The sequence below is a fragment of the Rhea americana genome, unplaced genomic scaffold (genome assembly GCF_003343005.1).
Source record: "Rhea americana isolate MKP2758 unplaced genomic scaffold, rheAme1 scaffold_98, whole genome shotgun sequence".
Lineage (NCBI taxonomy): Eukaryota > Metazoa > Chordata > Aves > Rheiformes > Rheidae > Rhea > Rhea americana.
In genome coordinates, this window is record NW_028187177.1 from 929,322 (window position 1) to 954,245 (window position 24,924).

The window sequence follows — 24,924 nt, forward strand, 5'->3', positions numbered from 1 at the left end:
TTTTCATATCCATAGATTTCCTCCTAACTTTTCCATTTTCAGTTTAGTTTAGTTGATAAAAGTAGCTACAACTGAATTTCATGTACGATAATAACGAGATAGTTTGAAGTGACCTACATTTTTTATAATACAAAGTTTTGCACTAGTTTAGCTAAGCCTATTTCAGTTTACTATCAGTCTCCTAGGAAGGAGTATTGACAGGCACATTAATCCAAATGAACCAGAACTGCCTTCAGGCTGTTTTAGCTGAATTGTGTTAATTTCCTGCACTTTCACAAGATTAAGGGACCCTCGTGGGAGTTATTCACCTCCAGAGTGAAATAACTGCTGTTCTGGGCACCCAGTTCGGAAATACGACAAGCAGCGAGGCGAGGGAACCGCGGAGGTGCCCGGAGAGCCGAGGCCTGCCCTGCTCCGCCGCAGYTGACCAAGCCACACTCGCTTACCGCCTCGCGGCGCCCCCGCACACCCATCTCCACACAGGACGGGGTGCTCCAGCCTCCCCGCACTCGCCGAGGCCGCGCCCGCCCCGCACCTGCGGCCGCAATAAGCCGACGAGCGAAGGCAGCGCCAGCCCCATCCCCAGCGAGGCCGCCGGCGCCACTGGCGGATAGTGGCCTCTCCTCGCGCCTGCATCCGGGGCTCCGGCCGGCCGGTGACGTCAGCGGTATAAAGGCCTGGAGCGCCTTTGTTCGCTCTCATTGCGCAGTTGCAGTTCGGTCGGAGCGGAGGTGAGTGCTGCAAGGCGCCGCGAGCAGGCCGGGGGCTCCGGGGCGGCGGGAAGCGCGGCCCCGCGGGGCTCGGCGCTGCGGCAGCCGGCACGCGGCGGTAGCTCCGGCCAGTAGGTGAAAGAGCTGCGTTTTGCACGCACGCCGCGTGGGGCCCGAGGCCAGGCGCGGCGGGGCCGGGCCTGCGCCTGGCTGCCTGCCCCCGCGCCGGGTGGAAGGACTAGCATGGCTGTGGCGGGGCGCGGGGGGGTCCCAGTCGCGTGAGGCGGCGTGGCCGCCATTTTAGGTGCGGGGGTTCTCCTCGGGGTCCCGCCGCGTGATCGTCTTCCTCCAAGAAGAGGACAAAGAGGCGGCGGCCTCGCCTCAAAGGCCGGGCGGATAGGTCGAAGCGGGGTTGAGGCGCGCGGTCCTGTTCGCGCCGAGACGATGGGCCAGTGCCGGCAAGGAAAAGAGTCCCTGTCCGCGGTGGCCGCCATTTTGTGGAGGCGCCTGGAGACCGCGGAGGGTCTAACGCCCCCTTYCCCCCCTCCTCGTCCCCGTTCTGCCGACCGGGCGGGCGTCTTCCCGGGGCAGGGAGCAGGACGGCCGCGCGCGCCGCGGTCTCCTCGGCGGCCTGCGCAGCTGGGATGGCCCGGGCCGCGCCAGGGTCCCGCCGCCTTGGGGGCCGCTTTTGTCTCCGCGGTCCTTGCGCGCCGCGGGAGCCGCGCGGGCCCTCCTCGTGGGCTGCTCCGCGCTCTCCCGCCGCAGGGCTGGCGTCCTTTGGGTAGCGCTTGTCCACGGGCGCTAGGCACTTCGCCAGGAGCTTTGGGGTTTTCATTTCTTTGTGTTCGGCGGGTTCTTCTCTCCCTTCCYGCGGCCGTGGCCTTGCTATGTAGGACTGCATTGGTGGGGTGATGTCCTTTCAAGCTGATAGGCGGTCTAGGCCAAGATCTTAACGTGGTGTCAACATACTTTGAGTAACTTAAATAATTTACTTAAACTGAAATGTCAACAGCTGGTTATAAACTTACTATTTGATTGTGTCTTGACATAGTCGTATACTTCTTGACCTACAGCAGGATGCTTAGGGAGGGGATGCTAGGTTTATTATTGAGAACAAAACTATGGGAACCCTGAGAGGATTTCATATCCACCTGAACTGTTTGATCTTAAAACTATTGCCATCTTCACTTTGGTTCCCTTTCCAAGGTTAATTCAGTCTATTTGAAATAACTTATATACTATGAAGAAGTAACTGTAAGCACTACTTAATCTTTTTTTTGGTTTAACAGTTGTTTCTTACTTTACTCTTCATACCTCAAAGCTCTTTGTTGACATCCTGTTYAAGAGAATTGTACGTTTGAGAGAAGTTATATTCCGTGGGGTTGTCTGGAAGTCTCTGTTGTAGTCTAATGCTTTGTTAATAACAATTTTATGCTTTTAATAGGTCATTACGGAATCAAAATGGTTGAAGCAGATCGTCCTGGGAAACTGTTCATTGGGGGCCTGAACACAGAGACTAATGAAAAAGCCCTTGAGGCTGTATTCGGCAAATATGGACGCATTGTGGAAGGTAAAACAAAACAAAACAAAAAAATACCCCAAACCCCAAAAGAACCCACTTGGCTGTGATGAATTTTGTGATGTTGATCATCTGAAGTGATGATTTTTTCATGTCCTCTAAGAAGTTCTGAGCTTAAAGGTTAAGTAAAAGTTAAGTGCTGCTGCCTAACTACAGAAAAGGTTAACATGTAACTTTGTTTCTGCAGTTCTCTTGATGAAAGATCGTGAAACCAACAAGTCCAGAGGATTTGCATTTGTCACYTTTGAGAGTCCAGCAGATGCAAAAGATGCTGCCAGAGACATGAATGGAAAGGTAGGAATTATGGCCAATCGTATGTTGTTGTTGCTGCTGAAATAAAACTTGGAAAGATATTGAATTAAAAGCTCCTAGAGACAAGTCATAACTCAAAACTTCAAAAAAATTTTTTACTCTATCCCCATGAAGCTGGAATCACCTCTGATCCTGGATTTGACAGGAGTAATTAAAGTCTGGCTGTCAGTCAGTCATACTCTTCTCCCCCCACACAAAATTGGTGATGGAGGGCTTTCTAGTAGACAGCACTTCATTCTTTTATGTCTCTTCTAATATTTTTGTTTTACGGTATTTGACTGTAGTAATGTGTAAATGATAATTTCAAGAAGTGAAGCATCTGGAAACTACTAATGCTTCCCTTAAAATGAGTTTCATGTGACTTGCCCATTAAGCTGAGTGTTGATATRCTATTTATTAGTGTATAGGTATCTTCATACATCTGTGAGTTACATCACTAACCCACTTGGCATGTTTGAGAAACATATTGCCAGTTACTGTGAAATGATTTTGCTGTTAGCCAGGAATGGAATTTGCTTGTTTACACCCTACAGTGAAACTATGTGATTTAAAGTGGAAATACATTTTTCCCTTTTTTTTCAAGGAGAGCTTGGAGCAAGAGTTTTGAGATTGACTTTGGGATAATTTGTAGGAGGGTTATAGGTTACTATGATCTGATTCAGCATCTGTTTGAAAAGCTAGGTGCAAATCTGCAACTTAATGGTCAACAGCTGACTATCTTAATAGAGGTGCTGTCTCTTTAGACAGTGCAAACTGTCATCCTAGTTAACTTGAATTTCAGGCTGTGATTGCTCTTTACATAAACAGTTGTGTTAAGGTCAAACTGAATTGTCCTCCTAAATGCTGCTCCTGTAAGGTGAAAAAGCCTTTAGTGATACTGTTTGTGTTAAGAAGGATACAGGCTCTTGATAGCCACGTCTTGTTAACATAACATATTGAGSTGAAAGAAAAAACAGTTTTCAGAGTCAGTAGGTAAAGCTTAGTGAATAGTTTCCCTTCAAAAATAAAACCAGCTTGCTTTGAGTGTTCACAATGAACTCTAATGGCTAGTAAAACTTTATTGTTTTGTATTTTTAAAGTTATAGCAGTCTTGCAGCTGTGTGTGCTTAATTTGTTGGTGTTTGTGGACATTCTTAAAACAACTTGTTACACTTTCTTTGGAGACTTGCCTTCTCTTAAATGATTCTTGTGAAGATAGAGTGACAACTGAGAAGTCCTTTCTGTACCAGTCTAAATATGATTAAAGATGCTCCTGTTACTTGATTTTACCTCCGTTGTGTAGTTTGCTGCGGTACTGAAGATTTGTTGGCTGCRGTTAAGCCCTGAATTGCTCTGAAGTAATCCTTCAGCCATACCTTCTGTAAGGTAACTTCAAGCACTAATGACTGTTTGACAGACTGGAAGGAATTCATTTGCTAATCTCAAGAAGTTTGTGGAGTGCATCTCTTAAATGAAAATCCATCTGGAAATAAATAAATCTCCAACTGTTTTGAATCTTGAATGTTAGGACATGTGCCTGATCACATTGGAAACCTTTAGGAAAGGAATGGCTAGTAAATTAGCTGAATAAGATTTAATGTTTGTCTGAGGTAATGTCTGCATGTTTTGGAATGCGCCATCTACGTTACTTCAGGAACTGCTAGAAAGTACTGCCTTGTGGGTCACCATAGTTTCTATCTTAAAGTTACAAAGGTAAAAGTATCTTCATCTGCTGTGGAATTAAAGCAAATATTGTATGGAAAAAATCCCTATTCAGGATTTGACTGAGAAAGACCTAAATCATAATGCTTCAAGTGTTACAGTGAAATTGCATATTCTGTATCGATTTAGCTTATTTYGATGGTGGATATCAAAGACTTAGAAAATGATGGTGAGGTGGTCTCTTGTCCTCATCTCCAGCAAGCCTTCTGGACAGCAACTGCTGCTTGTACCTCAGAGACTCTGCATTCTACACCCACGGAGGAGTGATGCTTGAGGCATGTTGTTGGAAGAGGTTCTTCTAATCAATCAGTATTTGGAATTCTGAGGATGTTCTGAAGTGATGGATTAGAGCATTCATGAGGCTTCCAGGCATTTAAAGAGAAGAAGCCGAAGCTCTGTGCAGGGAATTCAAGCAATCTTTRTTTTAAGTAGTTAGTTTAACTGTCTATCCAGGGGAAAGAGAACTGTATTGCCAGCCTCTGGTTGATTCTATTATTCCAAAGGAACTCAAAGGTGAAACTATTAGAAGAGACAGACTTTGATAAACTCTGTAAGGGTAAATCTGCAGGTTGTTTCTCTTTTTTAATCTTTGCAGATGTTTAAGAACAAAATGTGTCCAATGTTTGTTTTCTTTTCTGGGTGGAGAGAAGGAAGGGGGTTAACATTTTACTCTAAAATGCAGCAAGCATAGGCCAGTCTTAAGTGCTTGCTGAGGATTAATTTCAGTCCTGTAGAAAGAGGTCAGGAGAAAAATGTTTGGAGTGGGGGGAGAGACAGCAGCAGAGATCTTTCGCTTAAATTACCTTCTCTGCAGAATCAGATCTAACTAAACCTGTCTGAGCAGCTTGGAAGATATGTTGGAAATAATTTAACATAGCAAAATACTAGCCTTCTTAAAGAACAACATCAGTTGTATAGTAATCAAGTCTGCATCCTGATGTCTTGAAATACAAATCTGTACGTGGACACAAGTGTGAATACTACAAGAGGACGTTTATGCATCAGGCTATTTTATGGTTTTTTGGTTTTGAGCCCTGAGGACAAAATGAATAATTAAAGTACGACCTTAGAGGAAACATCCTGAATGAGGCAGAGGTTTAATTCAAGTGAAGACTCGCCAAGCCAGTTGGACTGTGTTAGAGGTTGGCAGCAAATACTACAATCCAAATGACAGCCTAAACTGCATATTGTGCTACAGAAGTTTGTCTTCCTTTAATCAACACGAAAGAATTTCCAGAAGTGATAGAACATGGAGAAGCTCAGCCTGATATAAAGCAATCTTCCAGTTCTTGAATATACTTGGTGAATGCAAGCCCTCTTGCTGTGCAGTCAAGAAACATGCAGCAATTGTAGAATCATTGCAGTATAAACAATGAAGTGATCTGTTGGAGAGGAGAGCCCTGTGTGGTGTCAGCTTGCAGTTTCTGACCAGCTTCTTTTTACTATTTCTTTGGACTACTTAAATTCTGCCAGTCAAAACTTTCCAAGTACATATTTTGTTTAACTTCTCTGAAATCTGGAGACATATGCAGGACTGTTCTTTGATTCTGTTTGAGGTTCCCAGTCTTGCTCTTAAAAAGCTGTATGGATTGTTCATTCCATATACAGGAGTTTTAATTATGATTACCAATTATATCCTTACTATTCTTAAATAGATCTGTGTAGTAACTTTCCTGCTTTTAGCACCCAGCTGATACAACTGTGTGGTGCCCAGATTATAATAAAAATGCTACTACAACACTGAATCAATGTTGTAAATGCCAGCAAGTGAGTGTTTATGCTGACAGCTGGTGCTTTGGGCCTATTGAGAAAACTTCTTCCTGTGAGATGACTTGACTGAGTTTCATCTCTTCAGTGAGATGAGACCTACAGTTCTTACCTGTTCTGAGAACCTTTAAAATGAAGTTGTCCCTTTTGCTTTAAAATAGGACAAACTTTAAGAGATTTTTTTCCTAGTTACTGGAGAGGAAAGATAAGAATTTCCTGGGCCTTCAGCTTAGCTTTTTAAGACTTCTTTGCATAAAGCAGTTCTGGGGGGAGGGAGGGGAACTGTATTTTGCCTGATGCTTAAGTGTAAGGCAAAATGAAATAGAAATGGTTAAGAAAACTGTTCCTGCTTATATTAAAAAAGAAAAGACTTGGAACTGGCATCCAGGTGTTCAGACCCCTGCTAGCAGAAGRGGTGATGGTTTCCAAGATTCAGACGAGCTGTCAGGAAACTGCTATGAAATTGAGGACAGCAGTTGTCATGACAGCAAAGCTTAAGGCTTCAAGCCTGCTTTTTCCTGTTACAAAAAGATGACTAAGATAAGAGATGATGACAAAGTAATGGATTTAATAAGTTTCAGTGATTATAGGTACAAATGCTCACTCCAGGAATACTTCAGCTTGTTATGCCAAAGGCTTTTTGGGGAGCCTTACATTACTAGAGTATTTTGGTTTAGGCAAAGCCAAAAASCAGTATGGTTTTGCTGATGCTTTTTCCCTGCCCGTGCCCACTCCCCTCCCTCCCCCCCAAYAATGTGTTGAGTTGAACCACTGAGTATACATAGTKYTWWYYAMWWKTRRWWARMACTATGTATGCTGGTAGAGTACTTGAGCYGTTGAAGTGGTAATTTGTTTYTAGGAAGGGTTTCAGTGGAAAAAAGCTAAAACCTCAGCAAACAATTACCAGCAGTCTAGAGAAAAACATTAGTAGCAGTCGTGTTCTTGTTCATTTATTGGAGCAAACAAATGCAATAAACAATTTTATGCCATTCATTAGTTTTCGCACTTGAGGTAAACATTTAACTTACAAAAAGGCAAATAAACCTCGTTTGTCTTCTAGAAGTGCACTACCTACATGGCACATCTTCTGTAGGGCTTGTGATCTTGGCTCTGTTCTAATTAGCAAATGTGTGGTGACTGATAGATTGCACAGAAATTTGCTTAACTAAGTTGCATTACTGAATGTGTCTTACCACCTCATACATGAAATGCAGTAGTTGGCACAGAGTTCCTGTTATTGCAGGTCTAAACTCCAGAAACAGCAACCACTTTCAAAAAAAGTCTGAGGGGAAAAAAGTCATAAAATTGTGACAGTCACCTTTTTTGAATACACAGCTTGAAACAGTAGAAAAGGTGTGAACTATCATATTCATTCTGCTTTGTAGATGCTGAATTTACTTTAAAATACTTCAGTGATCACCGTTTTATCAGGACATGAAGAAAATGTACTAAACGGCCTCCCCATTGCCAGAAACCCCAACTGAAGCTAAGATATCTTCAGCTTAATCCTGTAACTACTGGTGCAGTCGTAGTTTGGTGCAAAAGTCCTTGGCAATTGCAAATAAATTGGAGATCATAAATCATATTTCATTTACAGAATAAATGACATGGGGCTGCCGTAATCATTGGACACTTATGTTTTGACTGAAAGTCCTTTCTGATGCTGCTCTAGATTTTTTTCATCAATACCACAGGAATGGAGTACTGTAGAAATTAGGCCCAACGTGCTGCTGAGTACATGGGGACTAATACTGAAGACTTGAATCAGTTCTAGAGTTGCTCTAACTTTATAAAATGGAAGCCCTATAATAATGAAACACGAGGGGCTTAATTTAAGAAATACAAACATGACTGAGCAATAAGTAAAGCAGCTTCTTCTTTAGTCATTAGATGGGAAAGCAATTAAAGTGGAACAAGCAACCAAGCCATCCTTTGAAAGTGGTGGCAGGCGTGGGCCGCCACCCCCTCCACGAAGCAGAGGTCCTCCCAGGGGCCTTAGAGGTGGAAGAGGCGGAAGTGGCGCGAGAGGACCACCTTCAAGAGGGAGTCACTTGGGTATGTATTTACCTATCTCATTATATACTTGGACAACATACAAGACAATCCCATTGGAAGATGACAATAATCCTACTGGAAAAAAAGTCAAACAGCTGAATAGTGCACTCAATGTTCTTTRTTAAAATGATGAAATATGATCTCAGCAGTTGAGTCAAATTTTTGATTAGGCAAGCACACCTTAAGAAAAGGCTTTCAAATATGAAGATTCCCTTCTACATCTAACACTCCACTTGACTTTTGGCTATGAAAGGAAAGCAAAACTCCTGCCCTGCACGTGAGAAAGGAAGCTTTCTGGTATTCAAGTCGAAAAAGTGATTCTTCCACCAGAAAGGGGACTGCCTTTCATTCTTACTAGCAAGAGATCTAAGCTCATTAAATTGTAGCTTTTTAAATGATGGATCCTTCCAGATTCTAGTGGGAATTTGGGAAGCTGAGCTTTTTTTTTAATMTATGTAGTGTTGAGTTGAAGTTTGAGGTAGGAAGGTCAGTACAATATTTGATACTGGATATTCTTTAACTTAAGATGTATCTGTTCATTCAGAGACTTTTCAGTATCAAAACAAACTGTCACTTAATAAAAAAGCAAGCAGCACCTGAGACATAACTGTAAAAGCTGTAATGCAGAAAAAAACTGGAAATACTGAAAATTCCATTCTTGAAGAGTCTGTGTACTAGGTCCCACAGACCATTTAGGGCCTCTGACCCTTCTCTGTGTAGAATCTTCTCTAGTACATCTTTCCAGGTGGCTCCTGTCTTCTGAGAACTGTTAACTTGTTGAGCATCTAAGCTGTGACTGATCAGCAAACATCAGTTGTCTTTCTCCCTTTGTGCCACAGTCTGTGGTTTTTGGATCAGTTCTTAGCAGGAATTTAGACTGTATTAATCTGGTATGCTCTCAGTTCTGCCTGTAGCATCTAGCTGTGACCAAAATACTAAAGAAAGCTTTGCTAAGGTCTGATTTTAAGTTTACTGTTTACTATACAGTGATGATACAGCACTTCAGGTTATCATAGTTCAGATTATAGGGGCATGCAGATGAGTATCACAAAAATAAGTTGGTGCATACCTTATCCTTCTAGGGTCTTCTCGAGGGCCACTTCCTATGAAGAGAGGTCCACCTCCACGGAGTGGCGGTCCACCACCTAAAAGATCTGCACCGTCAGGACCAGTGCGTAGCAGTAGTATGGGAGGAAGAGGTAAGTTACAACTTACTGAATTATTTTCTTGCAGAATCTTGCAACACCCTAATCTGTTTTCAGGCACTGATGTAAATTATCGATGACTTTAAACCTGTGAGATAGTGCATTGTTTTACTAATTAGCAGTTCTCTTCCTAAAAAAATTTCRTGCATTTTGATGAACATGTTCTTCTAATGCCACTTTAAAAGCATGCAGGCAGGACCAAGAAATTCATGAAAACAGGCTACAGTGATGAAGCTTTGAAATCACTGTTAACAGCCTGCTACTAATACTTGCTTTGGAGTCTTCTGTGTGGCTGCTACTGAACTTTTTTAACTTTTAATTTGAACTGCTTCTCTTAAGCTCCTGTGTCACGTGGAAGAGACAGCTATGGTGGTCCTCCACGCAGAGAGCCAATGCCATCCCGAAGAGATGTCTACATGTCTCCAAGAGATGATGGCTATAGCACTAAAGATGGGTAAATTCTTTTACCAGTTCATTGTGGCTTAATGTTTGTAATTCTCCAGATAAAGTCCCTGATCTTAGTGTGACATACAGCTAATAAAACTTTTTTTTTTCCCCTAGTTACTCAAGTAGAGATTATCCCAGTTCCAGGGATACACGGGACTATGCACCACCTCCACGAGACTATGCATATCGTGATTATGGTCATTCCAGTTCACGTGATGAGTACCCCTCTAGAGGCTATAGGTACCTAGCATTGGATTTTGCTTCACATCAGTTACTTTGCTGTGATCTCACTGACTTGTACTAAGTCTCAGTAGTCTTTCCTCTTACAGTGATCGTGATGGATATGGTGGTGGACGTGACAGAGACTATTCAGATCATCCAAGTGGAGGCTCCTACAGAGATTCATATGAGAGTTATGGTAAGAATACATTTTGAGGATCGTGTAGTAATTGTACAGGCGTCATCCTGGTTTTTACTAGGCTGCTCATGTTTTAGGGGGAAATGGCAAACCTTTTTTCCCCCCCACAGTGAAAGTGCAGTTGTTGGTTATCATTTGATCATCTTGTTAAATAAGCTATAAACTAAAGAAGCGAAGTCTACAGTTCAGAATTGCAACTACCTCTGGAAAATATGGCTGAGTTTCTTCTCTAAAATAACAACCTGTTCTGGAGTACCCAGTAAAGTGCCTGCCTGAGTAAACACCGTCTTCATTCCTTCAAAGTCTTTAAATCCACTCACTGCCTGATAGGCAGCCCCTACTTTAAATACCCCTAACGCGGCAGATTATTCTCAATATTTACAGCAGAGTAAGCGTAAACATTTAATACAGCAATTCTGTAAACTCAGATAAAGAATTGTTTATATATAACTTATAGTGTTGCCATATTACCTGACCGTTGACCCTGCAGGTAACTCACGTAGTGCTCCACCTGCACGAGGGCCCCCGCCATCTTATGGTGGAAGCAGTCGATATGATGATTACGGCAGCACACGAGATGGATATGGAAGCCGAGAAAGTTACTCAAGCAGCAGAAGTGATGTCTACTCAAGTGGCCGTGATCGTGTTGGAAGACAAGACAGGGGTCTTCCCCCATCCATGGAAAGGGGCTATCCACCTCCTCGTGATTCATACAGTAGTTCAAGCCGCGGAGCACCCAGAGGTGGTGGCCGTGGTGGAAGCCGATCTGATAGAGGTGGAGGCAGAAGCAGATACTAAAAACATTCTTAAACTTTCGGACCAAGACAGATTACTTCTCAAACAAATGAAAAGTGGAAGTTGTTCTATCTTTACTACCAGAGGACTACTAAAGGAAAAGTTGTTTTTACCTTTTTTTTATTGTTGCCTGTTAAGTTTTCCCCTCCATGACTTTTATGCTTTTGTGAGGAAAAGTTAAACCAATGTTTAATTTCATTTCAAAATTGTTAACATTTCTTTCAAAAAGCAGATGTTAAATGTATAAAACTTGAGCTGTGTACTAGTGTTGTAATTTTCAAAGTAAAGTTTCCCTGAAATGCCACACTTCCCATCTGATTTTCCTCATGAATGGAACAAGCAGTTCTTAAGATCTTCCACACAACATCCAACCATCTAACATGGAGATGGATTGTTCTACATATTCAGCCACTCATTCTTAAAAGTAGTTGCTTGTGATTTGGAGGGTGGTGGGGCTGTTTAACACTAGAAGTTCAGTTTGGCTAGATACTGAAGTCACGTGGTGTTCCCARTACAAAATGCCTTCAAATTTTTGTGTAAAGAGAAATACAGGATATTGGTCACTTAACTTGAAAAAGCAAATGGATAATATTATTCTTTGCCTTCCTACTGTTTGATGGGGAGTTTGAAAAGATCTCCCAACCAAATAAACCATGTACATGTAAGTCAGCTACAGAATACTGTAAAATAAAAAAGGTTGACCRGTTCCATCAAAGAAGCTGCAAAACGGTGCTTACTCATACTGTTTCAAATTTTTGCAACTCTGTAGTGTCTCGCTTTTAAAGGAACATCTTTGATTCCAAAGGAGAAAATAAGATAAGCAAAAGAAGTCTTTCTCCAACCTCTCAAAGGCTTATGGCTTCATAAAAACAAGTGAATCTTTCAGCATTCCACAACTGATTTAAAGCATCAAATACCTGTGAAACAGCAAAGATGGTAAGCAAAGCAAACTAGTTTTTCAGTCTAAGTCAAAATTGAACCAAGTTATCATCTAGTACAGTAAGACAAGCTGCACGTCATGGCAATGGAAATGCTGTCTAGATTTTTTTAAAAAAAGAAAATGCTGCAGTACATTAGAAGTTCTCCAAATTCAACATTTCTTCTTGGATAAAAGCATTCATGGCACCAATTCTGAAACTAAAGACATTAAGAATGCAGCTCACTATAGACAGAATACAGTGAAGTAGGGCTGGGAGGGGGTATGTTGTGCCCAGTATCTTTCAGTGAAGATGCTAAAGCAGGCTACGTATACTATATTTTAATAAAATTAGAGTCTTGTGAAATCAGGAATTGGTTTATATTGACAAATATCAGCTCGACTATTGGGAGTTTGAAGCACGCCATTGCAAACTTGACATTTAGTTGGATGCCTGACTATTTAGTTTGACACTACATTACAGGAATATTGCAGTACATGTGGCAGAACCTGTGGCAAGTTGTCGTGACTCAGGTAACGCCATGAAGTTCAAAAGATGCTCTTGAATATAGTAGACGTGAAGACCTCCAACTAAAAAAAAAAAAAAAAAAAGGCATTGTACTACTGTTTAATCCTCAGTAAATTTTGTCGTTCAACTTATGGATTTAACGTGGCAGTGCACCATTGGAAAGGAATGAGAATCCATAAGCCATGCAACCTATCACTAAACCATTCCAGTCCATTCCAAGCCAGTGAATCTTCCACCACTTGAGAAGTAGTAAAACTTGCAACAGACTAATCTTCAAACCCAAGCTTGTGACTCTTTTGGAAGGGGGGAGCATTATAAGTGGAATCTTAACCTAAAATTTGCTTATTCTCAGTTTGTTGTATCTTACTTTAGTTGCAGGTTGATAATCTTTTGAAGATAACCTCTGAAATAATGCCAACTCATACGTGTTAATGACAGAGATGGGTGGCAGCTATACCAGTGCAGAAGGTAAGTAGCATGCTATTGTAATAGCTGGAGAGAAGATTGCTGGAGGTTTTGTGTTTATAGGCATGGGTGGGCATCCCTGGTGTAATCTGYAGTTCCAAGTGGCTAAATACTCTGCTTTTTGTTTGAGAGCAAGTTTTGGGGAGCAGAAGGTTAAAGTGGGCCTTTTAATTACTAAGTTAGGGATGATAAGGAGAGATTTCTTATCTGCAGAAATTGGTCTGGGATACAGCAGATTAACTATTATTATAAATGGTCCTCATTTACTTAGTTCAGGAATCGTAGYGTAAAATAAGGCCATCAAAAAATACAAATATGAGTTGAAATAATAGATGTCTGTACAGACACTTACTATATAATAGGCAGAGCATAAAATTAAATGACAGAGTGTAGTCATTAGGAGTTTATCTCTTTAAAGGACTTCAGATTAAATGGTAGACTTTCAAGCAGTTAAAAAAGGACTCAGAACCTGGTACGTCAGCTGTGTTTCATGGCTTTGAAGCCTACCACATTAATACTTTCTGTGAACAGAGGGACGAATACGTAGAGGTGCAGCTGTCTTCAGACTTTATGTAGAAGAGTGATCATCGGATTCTGGTCCCCTGGTACTCCTATGGCACTCATACAGAATGAAAATAGTTTCTGTCCTGCTAACACAACTTTTTGAAAAACTTCCAAGTGCCAGATAACTGTGACAAAAAGATTTGAAATAGCTTTTTAGTGTGTGTGAGATGCCTGTTAAAAACTAGTATGCAGTAAATAATGATGGCAAATCTGCGTCTTTTTATGTAATGCTTAGTTTTCAAAGTACCTTACAAATATAAGAACATAATTATTTTCAAATGCTGCTTTTAAGCACCAACTTTTTAAATTGGAGAAAGAAAAAGCTTTATTTGGTAGGATGGTGTTCATCTGAAGCACTGTTAATGATTTTAGGGAAGCTGTGTTTTGTGTGAAGGATAGATCATGTTGCAAAAGACATACTTCTAATTTCAGTTTACTTAAATTTATTCTTCCTGATTTAAAGCCTCAGCAACTAAGTATCTGCAGTGTTTTTGTTAGGAGACTATATATTACTCCTGTTCCATTGATACAGAGGGAAAAGTCTGTTCTATTTCAGGGTACTGGTTTTTACTTAAGAAAGCAATGGGAACATCTTGTGTATTTCCTTGCTACCAGTTAGATGAAGCATAGACCTAAACCAATTAAAGAAAAGCTGCTACCTGACCAACTTTGAATTTTCTGTCACTTTTTATACAGTTTCAACAAAAAGCCCCTACTTTTCTTCATTTTCATGTTCTTCTTAAGCATTACTGTTAGTATATTAAAATCACAAAACCTACCAGACAGGACACTGTTTGAACTACAGGGTCTTTTTTAAGAATAAATCAATTGTGTAGCATAATCTATTTTTCATTCAAAAACAACTGATCTCAACAGTATGATACCACGCTGGATTAGAGGAGTGTGTCTATAAGTAAACTCTTTTTTCTAAGACCTAGTAGAAGTAAACTTAAATTCACAGTTTGAGGCTGGCCGAGATAATCCTCTAATAAAAAGTGAGGTATTGCCTTGAATATGCTGCATCCTTGGTGACATAACAAGGTCTTGCCAAATCACCTTGCAGATTTTGTGAGAATAGTTTCAACTTCTGCATATGTGTGCACCATTTTAGCTCCAATTCTCTATTTATGGGGAAGCAGAAGATAGAATAAATTACCCTTGGCAAGTGAAAAGGCTACTCTCTTTTTGGAAAATTAATTTGCTTTACTATAGATCAGTACTTGGTAGATCATATTGTAATAAATAAAGATATTCAAGATAAAAATACATTTTCTTAGCCTACTTTGTAGCTTACAAACATTTCTGAATTTTCTAACAGGAAAGGTGACAAAGTTAGTTCAGGGAGCAGTAGATAGGACTTACCTGACTACATGACAGGAAAGCTAGTGCTGTCTGGCTAAAAATAAGAATTATTTGTATTAATTCGGTAAGCTGTTTGCCTTTTCTTAATTATGAATTGAATACAATACTTTGTAAATCAGTTCACCACACATCATTATTTACAGATGTGTGTATATGCGTACCATTTTATTACGAGATTCCTGAATATCATCCTGCAGTGGTTGAGTGCCAGTAGGATTTTGTTATGGGCAGTTTTGAGGGAATGTACGCTGGAATTTCAGAACCTTTACTTGTTGCTCACTCTGGAGATACTGTTGTACAATAGCAATACAAGTAGACCTCAGAGCATTTTGATTATTGTGGTTAAGCACTGATGTATTTTCATACCCTTGGCACAAATAGAATAGATGCAAATACATGCATCTATGTGTATAAAAACACTGATCAACCGAAAGATGATGTAGCCTTTTTGTCTGTCTGCTGGTTTCTGAGAGTATACTAACTTGACTTCCGTTTTTCAGTGAAGGTGACTGGAAGAAGGCAGTGGAGCAGTGGATATGTGCTGGAAAATCGAAGGATAACAAAATACAACTGATAAAACTTGGGCTTTGAATATGGTGTTGACCAGTGTTTGTTTTAGAGGGGTATATTTCATTCAGGAATTGCATCTGAAAGTAGTGCTACTAATTTCTTGAATGTAAGAGGCTCTAGATAAATGAAAACCAGTTGCTATTTCTGTAGCTAACCTCTTCCAAGAAGAGTCAAGAGTAAGCCCTCCCTTTTTTTTAGTCAGTATATATGCATCAGTGGATTGTGCAGCAGAAGAACATTCCAGTGTTGGTCTTCACATAGAATGTTTTTCCTGTATGCTGAAAAAGGAGCAACTTGCATAAAAGTGAGTTTGCACCCTCCAGAATACAGAGGAAAAGGGTATCCTTCACAAAGAGAGATCGTTAAAAGTTTTAYGACATTCTTGCATTAACATTGGTATAATTGTCCAGTCCTTTCTGATGAATGAAAGCAATATTGATGAGACCACATTTATGATAAATCCCCAGAATGGTATTCTTACAAAACTCCAGCCAGCAGTACCTCCTCTTACACATGTACAATTCCATAGAAACAAGGTGTTTTCTTAATTTGGCTAGGCTTCGGTGCATTCATACCTCCATATGTGTTAATGTGCCAATATATGTGAGAGTAATCCTCGGATACCATTTTTTTCATACAGAAAACTGACTTTAGATTAATGGAAATCCTTGCACAATCATGGCTAATAAATTTCATACTGACTTCTTGTACAGTAGACAAACTGACTTCATTTAAACTATACTTGATTTACAAGGATTAGTTTTAGAAAAAAAACATTTCTTACTGAAAGGACTTAAAACTGCCTTTGGGTTTGGGATAAAGTTATAACTTCATAAAGTTATGAAACTTTGAGCTTCAGTTACAGACTGCAGACTCTAGGAGTGAGTCTACCTGTATGTAGCAAGCAGATGGGCAGAATTGCATTATTTTCCAGAACTAATAAACTTACAGTCAAACAAAAGTACTATCAATTTGTTTAAAGAAATCTCTGCTTCTTAGCCACACTTATATCGTAGAAAAAATAACCATTATTACACAGTAATGGAAGTTTATTCTTACAAATCGGTCTTAGTGTGCTTGATTTCTTCAAGAACGTATAATACGCTTGGCTATTAAGACACCTTTTCAGCAGTAGTTYGTAGTTTTGCTGCTGCTGTTTAGGCTGCAACAGATCATCCTATCTAAAATGTAATCCCAGCACATGAGCTACTGTATGAAAAAAAAAAAAAAAGTCTGTCTCAGATGGTAAATATGTTGTGTTAGTGCTGCATTCCCATTAGCTTGTGCACTAACTCAAGTTACATTSTTGAAAGTGTCTAGTTTAGACACAAATTTGGCTTTGAGAAGAATAGARTGGTACCTAAACACTATTCTAATTCTCTCCTGTTACAGCCTATATACTATCAGTGTCCTTTGCTRATTGGATGTATACCAACGCCCTTCTTTTAAGCCAATACTATAATATAGTCATTATTAGTTATTATCTAAGGCTGCAAATAAAAGTTTATTGGTAACTTGGTTGTGAAATTTGATTCTGCAAGACATGATTGACAGTTCATYGTCCCTGTCAGCAGATAGCTAATGTTGAAATAAGCGAGAATAATTTTTTCCAAGGAAAGTCCAAGCAAGAAGTTGTTTCTCACTTTGGATCTACCTTGTTACCCATGGTTCTGCTACAGATTTATTCACCAGTGAGAATTGGTGAAAAAAATGGKTGCATATTCAGTTGGGTTCTTATCTTCTGAAAAATGTGAAAGTTGGCCTCAAAGTGGTTTTTCAGAGTAGCCTACATTTCTGGGGCTGTCTGTGTGAGAGAGCAAATGGCTCTGAGTCATCTTTCAGGCTGTTTGTAAGTGTCCAGAATGTGGACTCATTTAATCATAGTTGCAACTGAGGCATGCAGAATAGACATGGAACTCTTATTAAGACTGTCTGTCAAAAAAAGATCAATTGTTTTGGAAGAGGGAATGGGCAAAGTATTATTCTGTGTTCAGGTGTGTAATACTGAATATAATGAAGCAGGTGTGAATTTCTCCCTGTTTTGAAATATTTCTCTTGCTCTACATCAGAAACTGGTGGATTCTAATTAAGGTTACTGACGTGGTTGTCTTCTGTTTGTGAATGGTGGTCCCCAGTATATGAATGAGCATACCTCTTACCCTGCCTACTACAGATACAGAACTTTTTTTNAAAAAAAAAAAAAAAAAAAAAAAAGCCCCCCGCCCCAACAACTACTGTTTTGAGGGGCTTAGAATTAATTAGAAATTTGAAGTAAATATTTTGTGCACATGTGAATAGCTGTAGGTGAACTTTACCAGATGGCAGTAAGAATTTTGTGATTTAGCTTCAGTCATTTACTCTGGCAGCTGCTAGTATTGCCAGTATTCTTGTATAAAGYGTAACTCGTCCGCACATCCTGTGGCCAAAAATCTAAACCTAAAAGGACAGTTGTGAATTCTTGCTGGTAGCTATTAAAAATAATCCCAATTGTTATGTCCCAATCATAAGACCTGCAAAGTGGGGACACAGAAAACCGTATTTATTGCATGCAACTTTTCATTTTGCTCTTCTTTTCTTCTTACACCTCAAATTATTAGGCTCAGCAAGCCAAGAGAGCTGCTGTCTTGAAACCAGCTACTTCAAGGAACAGGCCTAGGAATCAGTACATAGTTCAGAACATTGTCAGAGAATATTTGGTCTCTAATACAAATACTTGTTCCTATTTCATTGCTTCTCTCCCTGATGCTTTAGGAATTCTGAGGGATTATGAGCTGGTTAGAAAATGGTATAGTTTTCTCTCTGTGTTGGTGAAAGGACAATTAAGACGAAAAAATCATGAGATTACTAAGTTAACATCACCAATAGTGCTACCTAATAACTACACCAGAGTGGGGTAAAAAATTAAACTACTCTGTCATAATGCAGTGGATCCTGCAGAGAGCAGAAAGAGATGCTTTAATGGGACAAGTAAAATAGTTGGAAATTGTCATTTTCTGCTTTATATTAAAAAGACAAATTTGTTTTACGAAGTTTTCACAGTTATCCAAGATGTTCGCTTTGACATGGTAATTTGCAAAAGAATGTTTTGGATTTTATGTATATTGTATAAAACAGTTGTGAAAAAAAAGATTTTGACATACATGATCAGAATCATGATCAGACCTTGCAAATAAAAAACTATCGTAAAATGACATGATTTTAAATTTTAAAGACTTCTACTACAGAAAGTTAAAATTTAAATTTTATTAAAATATTGCATGGCATGTTTCCCCCCAAATCATCTTTAGTGTGAAATGCAATTTTATTAGTGTAAATACAACAGTGTGCTAGGAATTACTGGCATTTACTTCATTGGACAGTAGCCACAAGACCAAGTTTACCAGGTTGTAGGAGGTCATCTGACAGAAGGAGAAAATAACTAAAGACCTTGGTACAATGCAAGTATCCACATAGAATACCTCTGTTWTGAGGAAAGCTGATAATGTGTGGTCGATGTGCTTTCATTATATCCCTTTAAAGTAACAGAGTTCTAGAAACCATTATACAAGGATAGTTCCTACATTATAGTAACTACAGTTCCGGTTCTTAAAATTTGGTGCTCTTAAGCTCTGCAAACACCAGAAGAGGCAGGAAGATGTAATCACGGATGTGGGTTACAGCGAGTTGCTGCGCAGAAGTACACTGAAGGCAGAACTCTCAGCGATGAATCCAGAAGAGCAAGTTGTAACATGGCTTATTTCTTTAGGAGTTTTGAATTCTCCCAAGAAATTAATAGAGGATCCAGAGGAGTTCCTGAAAACTTCTCTGAAAGATGGAATAGTGCTTTGTAAACTCATTAATCGTCTTCTTCCGGGATCTGCAGAAAAGGTAACTTTTTAGATCTGTTTTGCTAGAGCACTGTTTGGTAAAATACTGCACTGGTCATTTTAGGATGTGTTTTTCTTTAGTAGGCAGCATCAGCAAGGAGTATCAAGATCAGTATGTTTAAGCTGCTAGTTAACTCTGAATAAGGGTAAAGCAAGATCTTAGCTTTTGGTTTTTGATCTTCTCTGTAACGTTCACAAAAACCTAAAAGGTTGTAGTTCAGTGAGATAGGCATCTCCTTCCAGTGGCAGAGGAAATACTAGGCCTACCAGAAGTTAAAAAAACACAWAAAACCTTGGTTTTAAGTAGATGGACTTGAATTTTTTTCTGTATTTACATAAATAAATTATAAAAATGTAAATATATTCAGTCGTTCGTAACTCTCACTGTAAAGTACCTTGCTATTCAGGAAATATGTTGGAGAATGAGATGAGGCTAGGTATAAATGAACTTTGCATATATGCCTTTTTGAACTATTTCARGTCCAGCAAATACATTTATATTGAAGCCATTTAAGCCATCGGAGTACACTGTATTACAGTTTTAATAGGCATATATGCAGACAGTTCAAAACAGCGGTAAGTAACTGGGGAGGGAAAGGGGAAGGATTAGGATGAGAGATAGGAAATGGCAACACAGAAGAGAAGCTGTTTTAATCAAAGAACAAACCCCCCTACACACTCTGTAAAATAGAAGCCTTTATTTAAAAAGCAAAAAAACTTCACTTTTGCTAGCTTCTTCTCTCTTGTATATGGTGGTTTGGGGCAGTGCATTCTTAAAGTTCATCAGTTTCCCACCATCACTTAGGGCATTGTCATATGTTGACATTCAAAACAAGATGCCGACCATTTCGATTTATGCATCACTTCCTCCAGTGGCTCTTTCTTCCTGGTTCGACAGCTTGCCTGCCACCCCCACCCGCCCCCTTAAGAAGCTTCCCTAATTCGGCATAAAACGCACATGTCAATATTCACGCAGGCCTTCTGAATAGAGGCTGTAGAGAAGGCAACGTAGTGATCTTGGTGGATTTTGTTTCTTTAGTATTGTCTGGAGCCTAAAAATGAAGCTGATTGCATCAGTAATATTCAAGAGTTCTTAAAAGGCTGTGCACTTCTTAAAGTGGAGGTAAGTCAAGTTGTATCTTTTACGTTATTTTTTCTCATAATGTGCTTGTTTAATACATACTCTAAAAGGAAGCCRAATACCAGAGGGACAGGTAGTTGTTTCTGATTTTCTGTATTGAGTAATGCAAATAAGAATGTGGGTAATGTAATATTCTGGCTGAAGAATTTAGAAATGGAATATTTTGACTGTGAGCTTAACAGATTACTCCAAAATTTTGAGAGAACTAAGCAGTCAAATAGAAATATACACAGCAATAACAGAAATCCTGTCTAAACACAGTTGAGCTGCGTGAACCGGTTTGCATTTTCCATTATTAGAGACTAGGGGTTGCCATTTTTAGTCTTGCTTTAGTATAAAGGTGAAATATTCTTATCACTATAGTATTTTTATCCCTTCACAAGCACTGAGTGAGATTCTGCCAAATACATCATATAAATTGGTCTTTATACATACAAATAATCCTAATGTAGGCAAAAAATAACTTTTCAATGTCTGTTCCTGGTCCTGTATAATTYTTATGCCTAAGCATAGTTCATATTTACAAGATTAGAGTCTAAATGCATCAATTAAGAGTTCAGGTAATTCTACCATATGTATTTTTACAAGTGCATATGCATTTAAAGTGTGTTTTAAAATTTTGATACAGCGGTTAAATTTCAGTGTTGCTAGTCTTCTGGTACTTAACCATGTGGGGTTTTTTTCAGTTTTTCTGTGAAATTATTTTTCTATTTAAAAAACAGAACTAGTCATAATTGTTGTGGTGGGAAATATTAAAAATAAGAACCAAACTGCAAAAAGAGAAGACAAGGGGACAGTCCTGAACTCTGTCATGCTTTAAAATCTTGTAATTTTTAAGCTAATTCTAAAATATTGCAGCCCCACTACACAATTTTCATATACCAGGGACAAGCAATATTTTGCATCCAGCTCTGGATGTTGCTCTGATCATACTTGTTCCTTTTCTTTCTTGGTTTTATTTTAAGAGTTCCAATTTATTTATTTTTCTGATTTATAAGCCCTGTAATTTTTGAAATACTCTGAGCCTTCAGTTACTTTCATAGTGCACATGTGATTGCCCTGTCTCAGTTCCTGTGAAAGTAGGCCTCTAAAGCTAAATAAAAGCTCAAATATCTCAAGCTAGCATTTAAATTTGCAGACAAATGAAAATGATTTCTTACTATTTTTTCACAGTACCAGATATATTAGTACAGTCATATTAGAACACCAAGCAAAGATGGGAATTCATGGTTCCCCTCTATAGTCCCACACAGAGGAATGCTTCGGATGGTACAGCTCAGATGGTGGATCAAAAAATGGTACATATCAGAGTGGTTATACCTCCCTCTGGGTCCTCCYATATTGCCATCTCTGTTGCCCCTAAATGTTGTCCTGTCTGGACCTTCCTGGCAGAGACTCAGCAGCATACATTTTGCTGGCTTTCCCTCATGTCAGATGTTCAGTGGGGAAGGGCTACTGCCCTTCAGAGAGGGGTTGTCTCCATTTACTCTGAAGTCACGTTAGGAGCATCACAACAAATAGGAAACCTTGTTCCAGAATCCTGCAGCCGTGAAACTGCAGTGACTGGCRTTTGTGATGTCTAAGGAAGATAAGCATAGCATAGAAAATACAGTCTGCTCTAGTAATCTAGCTTGAGGAAAGAGTAACACAAGGAAAGTTTTAATCTTAATAACAGGTTTGATTCCCCTAAATGCCATGCTGCTCATTACTCARACTTTGGATTTGACAATAAAAACCTGATGATTCCATCAAATTCTGCCTTTTTTCCACATGCCACAAGGGACTCCCATTCTTTAGGACAAAGAAATAGCCTGCCGTTGCATTTGAGGTACTTCTACTGYCTTCAGGTTGATAAGTGTGTGTTCAGGTCAGAGATTTTCTTCCTGTTGCAGACTTCTGTTCTGGATATCCTGACTTCTACAAGAGGCCTCATCTCAGGGAATCTCAAGCATGAGAGATTTCATACATGATATTAGCATTCCATCCTAGTACCCCATGGCTTCATCACACCTTGCTACAGCAGTGGCCACTTTTCAGACTATGCCTTAAATTTGTTTTTGTTTCTGTTGTGTTTGTGCAGCTTCCTTTTGGAAGCCGAATAGATACTTCTACCAAGCATTGCTAGTATGCAGGGTAGGAGATCAGKTAGAAAGGGTAATGTTTTCAACACAATTTGGTTGAAACCCATGTCTGACTTTCCATTGAATTGCTGCTGCTTTCCAATCTGTTCCTGTGGGAGGGCATTCAAGAGGTTACCCCTGTAGAGCTACAGCTACGCAGTTCCCTCCTACCCTTCTTCTTTGTCGTCCTGGTAACTCAGGAAGTGAAAGAAAGAGACACAGCAAAGCAAATAGCACCTTCTCCCTTTGTGTAGGAACAGTGAAACATTTGGGCATAGTGGAAGGGATGGAAAAGGACTCTGTGTGACCTTCCTGCTATGAGGTGGCTCCGTTCAAGCTGCAGTAGCTCTGCAGGCAGTGGTGYGAGCTGGAAGAGTCCATCTCATTCCAGGGTGTAAATAACTAAACTTCACTTTTCCTTAGCTTCARTCCAGGGCTAAACTCAGCAAAGATTTGCTGCTTCAAATGTTTTAGTCCAAAAAAAGAAGGCAAGCAGGGCAATCAACTCCTAACTAGACAAGTGCTATAATTAGATGAAACAATGAGACGGCGTCTAAAATTTTCACAGTGCTTTTTCAGTGCCARAATTTTCATGTCTATCAGTCTCACTCTGTTGAGAAAGAAGACTAGAGCACTCGCTTGGAACTAACCCTTAGATGATGAATTATTTGGTCGTTTGGACTGAGGAACGGCGCGGATGACCTGGTGGTACTTTATCTAGACTGTGGCTTCAACCTCTGAGCTGTGTACATGACCCAAGATCTGATCCATTAAGTGAGTACTGCTAAAGTAGTAACACTTGGATGAAGGTGGGAATAGGAAGGCAAGATGTTCTGTCCCAAGGGCCAGATGGAGTCTAGTGTAGAAAATATGGAAAGATTGTGATGAAAAAGAAAATAATGAAGCAGATGGAAAGCAAGGGATTCTAAAACAGCAGACTGAAAGCTATGTCACCTAAAAGGTAAAGTGAGAGTAGTATATCAAATGGTACTGCACAACCCCGTAGCCCGTTCTTAACAGCACGRATAGGAACTGTTACAGTATTTGCTTTGCTGTTGAAACTGCTATGCATATAGTAACAGCAGTTCAACAGCCTCACTTACTGCTGAAGAAGCACAAGATCCTAACCTTCATTCAGCAGTAGCATTTTATTACTAAGATGACCACAAAACCTCTGGCAGTGGCCTGGATTTTGTGAACTAAGAAAGGTATCTGCAAGATAAATCAATGGCTGTATTAAACTGTACTGCCAAGAATGGTATGCCATCTAGTTGTTGCCGTTGTGGGCAGAATTGAAATCATTTCTGTTGTTGCAGTTGGAAGTGTTTGCAAATCTTCACCAAACTCTTTGTGCTAGGACTGAGGTCTTGTCTTAGGAGGAGAAGAAAAAATTGTCATCCTTTTACTCCCCATCAGTGTGCCCCCAGGGCCTGCTCTGCTTTGGCTTCATTCCCATTTCCCTGGCTGGATAATGTCAGGAGGTGCCTGTGCCTGTGCCCGTGCCCAGCACCCACCACTGTGCAAGCACTGGCGAAGGCACCTGTGGGAATTCAGAAGGACCCACTGTCCTGAAGACCTCCTGCTTTTGCAGATCTACAGGGTGTCTCTGGATGTCCTGTATCCCTTCAAACCTGGCTTCACACTGGATTCAGTCCAGTGCTTCGTTTCCTTTCCATATTGCAGCCTGCTGTTGTGCTGAAATGTCCGGGGAATTTCACACTCCCTGCAGGAGTTTTCGTAGAACAGATGGACACAGGCAGCAGAGAGGCGCTGCGTTCGCYGTGCAGTGAGGACGAGCTGTTTCTGAGAATGTCACTGCCTCGACTGAATTGTGGCTCATCTACCGCAGTCCTTTCACAGCATTTCTAAGTGTTGCAAAATGCTGTAATTACCAATTCAATAGCCTGGATTTTGCTCTCTTTTCCTGTCCTTTCTGCCGCTTCTCCCCTGCCCCGTCCTTTTCCTCTTTTTTCTTTCTCCCTTCATTTCTCCTCTCTTCTCCTTTTCCTGTCCTTTCCTCCTTTTTTTCCTGTCCCTTTGCCTTCTCCTCTTCATTTCTCCTGTCTTCTCTCCCTCCTTTTTCCCCCCTTTCCTGTCCTTTTTGCTCTTTTTTTCCTTCTGCTTCTCCCCTTCATTTCTCCTCTCGCCTTCCCCTTTCTGCTTCTTTCTCCTTTCTCCCTTCCTTTCTTTTTTTTCCCTTTGCCTTCTCCTTTCCCTTTGCTTTCCCCTTTCCCTTTATTTTCCTGTTATTTCTCCCTTTTCCTGTCCTGACTTTCCCTTCCTCCTCCTTCTGCTCTGCTTTCCCCCTTGCTCTTCCCTTCCCCTCTCCCCCCGGCTCTCCCCGCTCCCGTCCCCTCCCCTCGGACCCCCGCTCGCCTCCCGGCCGCGGCGGGGCGGAGCGG

At 40.3% G+C, this 24,924-nt stretch overlaps 2 protein-coding genes and 1 non-coding gene across 5 annotated transcripts in view; all 3 read left to right on the forward strand.

The window, feature by feature from the left end:
- The first annotated feature begins 683 nt into the window (after positions 1–683).
- RBMX (RNA binding motif protein X-linked) lies at positions 684–11,293 on the forward strand. Of its 2 annotated transcripts, none has more exons than XM_085325541.1 (9): positions 684–731; positions 2,155–2,280; positions 2,477–2,583; positions 7,953–8,124; positions 9,207–9,323; positions 9,669–9,783; positions 9,891–10,016; positions 10,106–10,194; positions 10,685–11,293. In XM_085325541.1, exons 2-9 carry the CDS (start codon positions 2,172–2,174, stop codon positions 10,990–10,992), a joined length of 1,143 nt encoding a protein of 380 aa, XP_085181667.1. In that variant the 5' UTR covers positions 684–731; positions 2,155–2,171; the 3' UTR covers positions 10,993–11,293. The 2 variants fall into 2 exon arrangements, with proteins under 2 accessions (XP_085181667.1, XP_085181668.1); XM_085325542.1 differs by having other exon boundaries at positions 688–731; positions 10,091–10,194.
- LOC146584025 (small nucleolar RNA SNORD61) lies at positions 2,333–2,405 on the forward strand. Its single transcript, XR_014898290.1, has one exon. It is a non-coding gene; the product is annotated as a small nucleolar RNA SNORD61 (small nucleolar RNA).
- A 102-nt stretch (positions 11,294–11,395) lies between the features above and the next one.
- The window catches only part of ARHGEF6 (Rac/Cdc42 guanine nucleotide exchange factor 6), a 50,449-nt gene continuing 36,920 nt past the window's right edge, over positions 11,396–24,924 (forward strand). For both annotated transcript variants that reach the window (XM_085325539.1, XM_085325540.1), the window contains exons 1-4: positions 11,396–11,925; positions 12,807–12,902; positions 15,326–19,262; positions 20,301–20,384. In XM_085325539.1, coding sequence (XP_085181665.1) covers positions 19,098–19,262; positions 20,301–20,384 — 249 coding nt within the window. In that variant the 5' untranslated portion in view covers positions 11,396–11,925; positions 12,807–12,902; positions 15,326–19,097. The remainder of the gene's footprint in view (positions 11,926–12,806; positions 12,903–15,325; positions 19,263–20,300; positions 20,385–24,924) is intronic.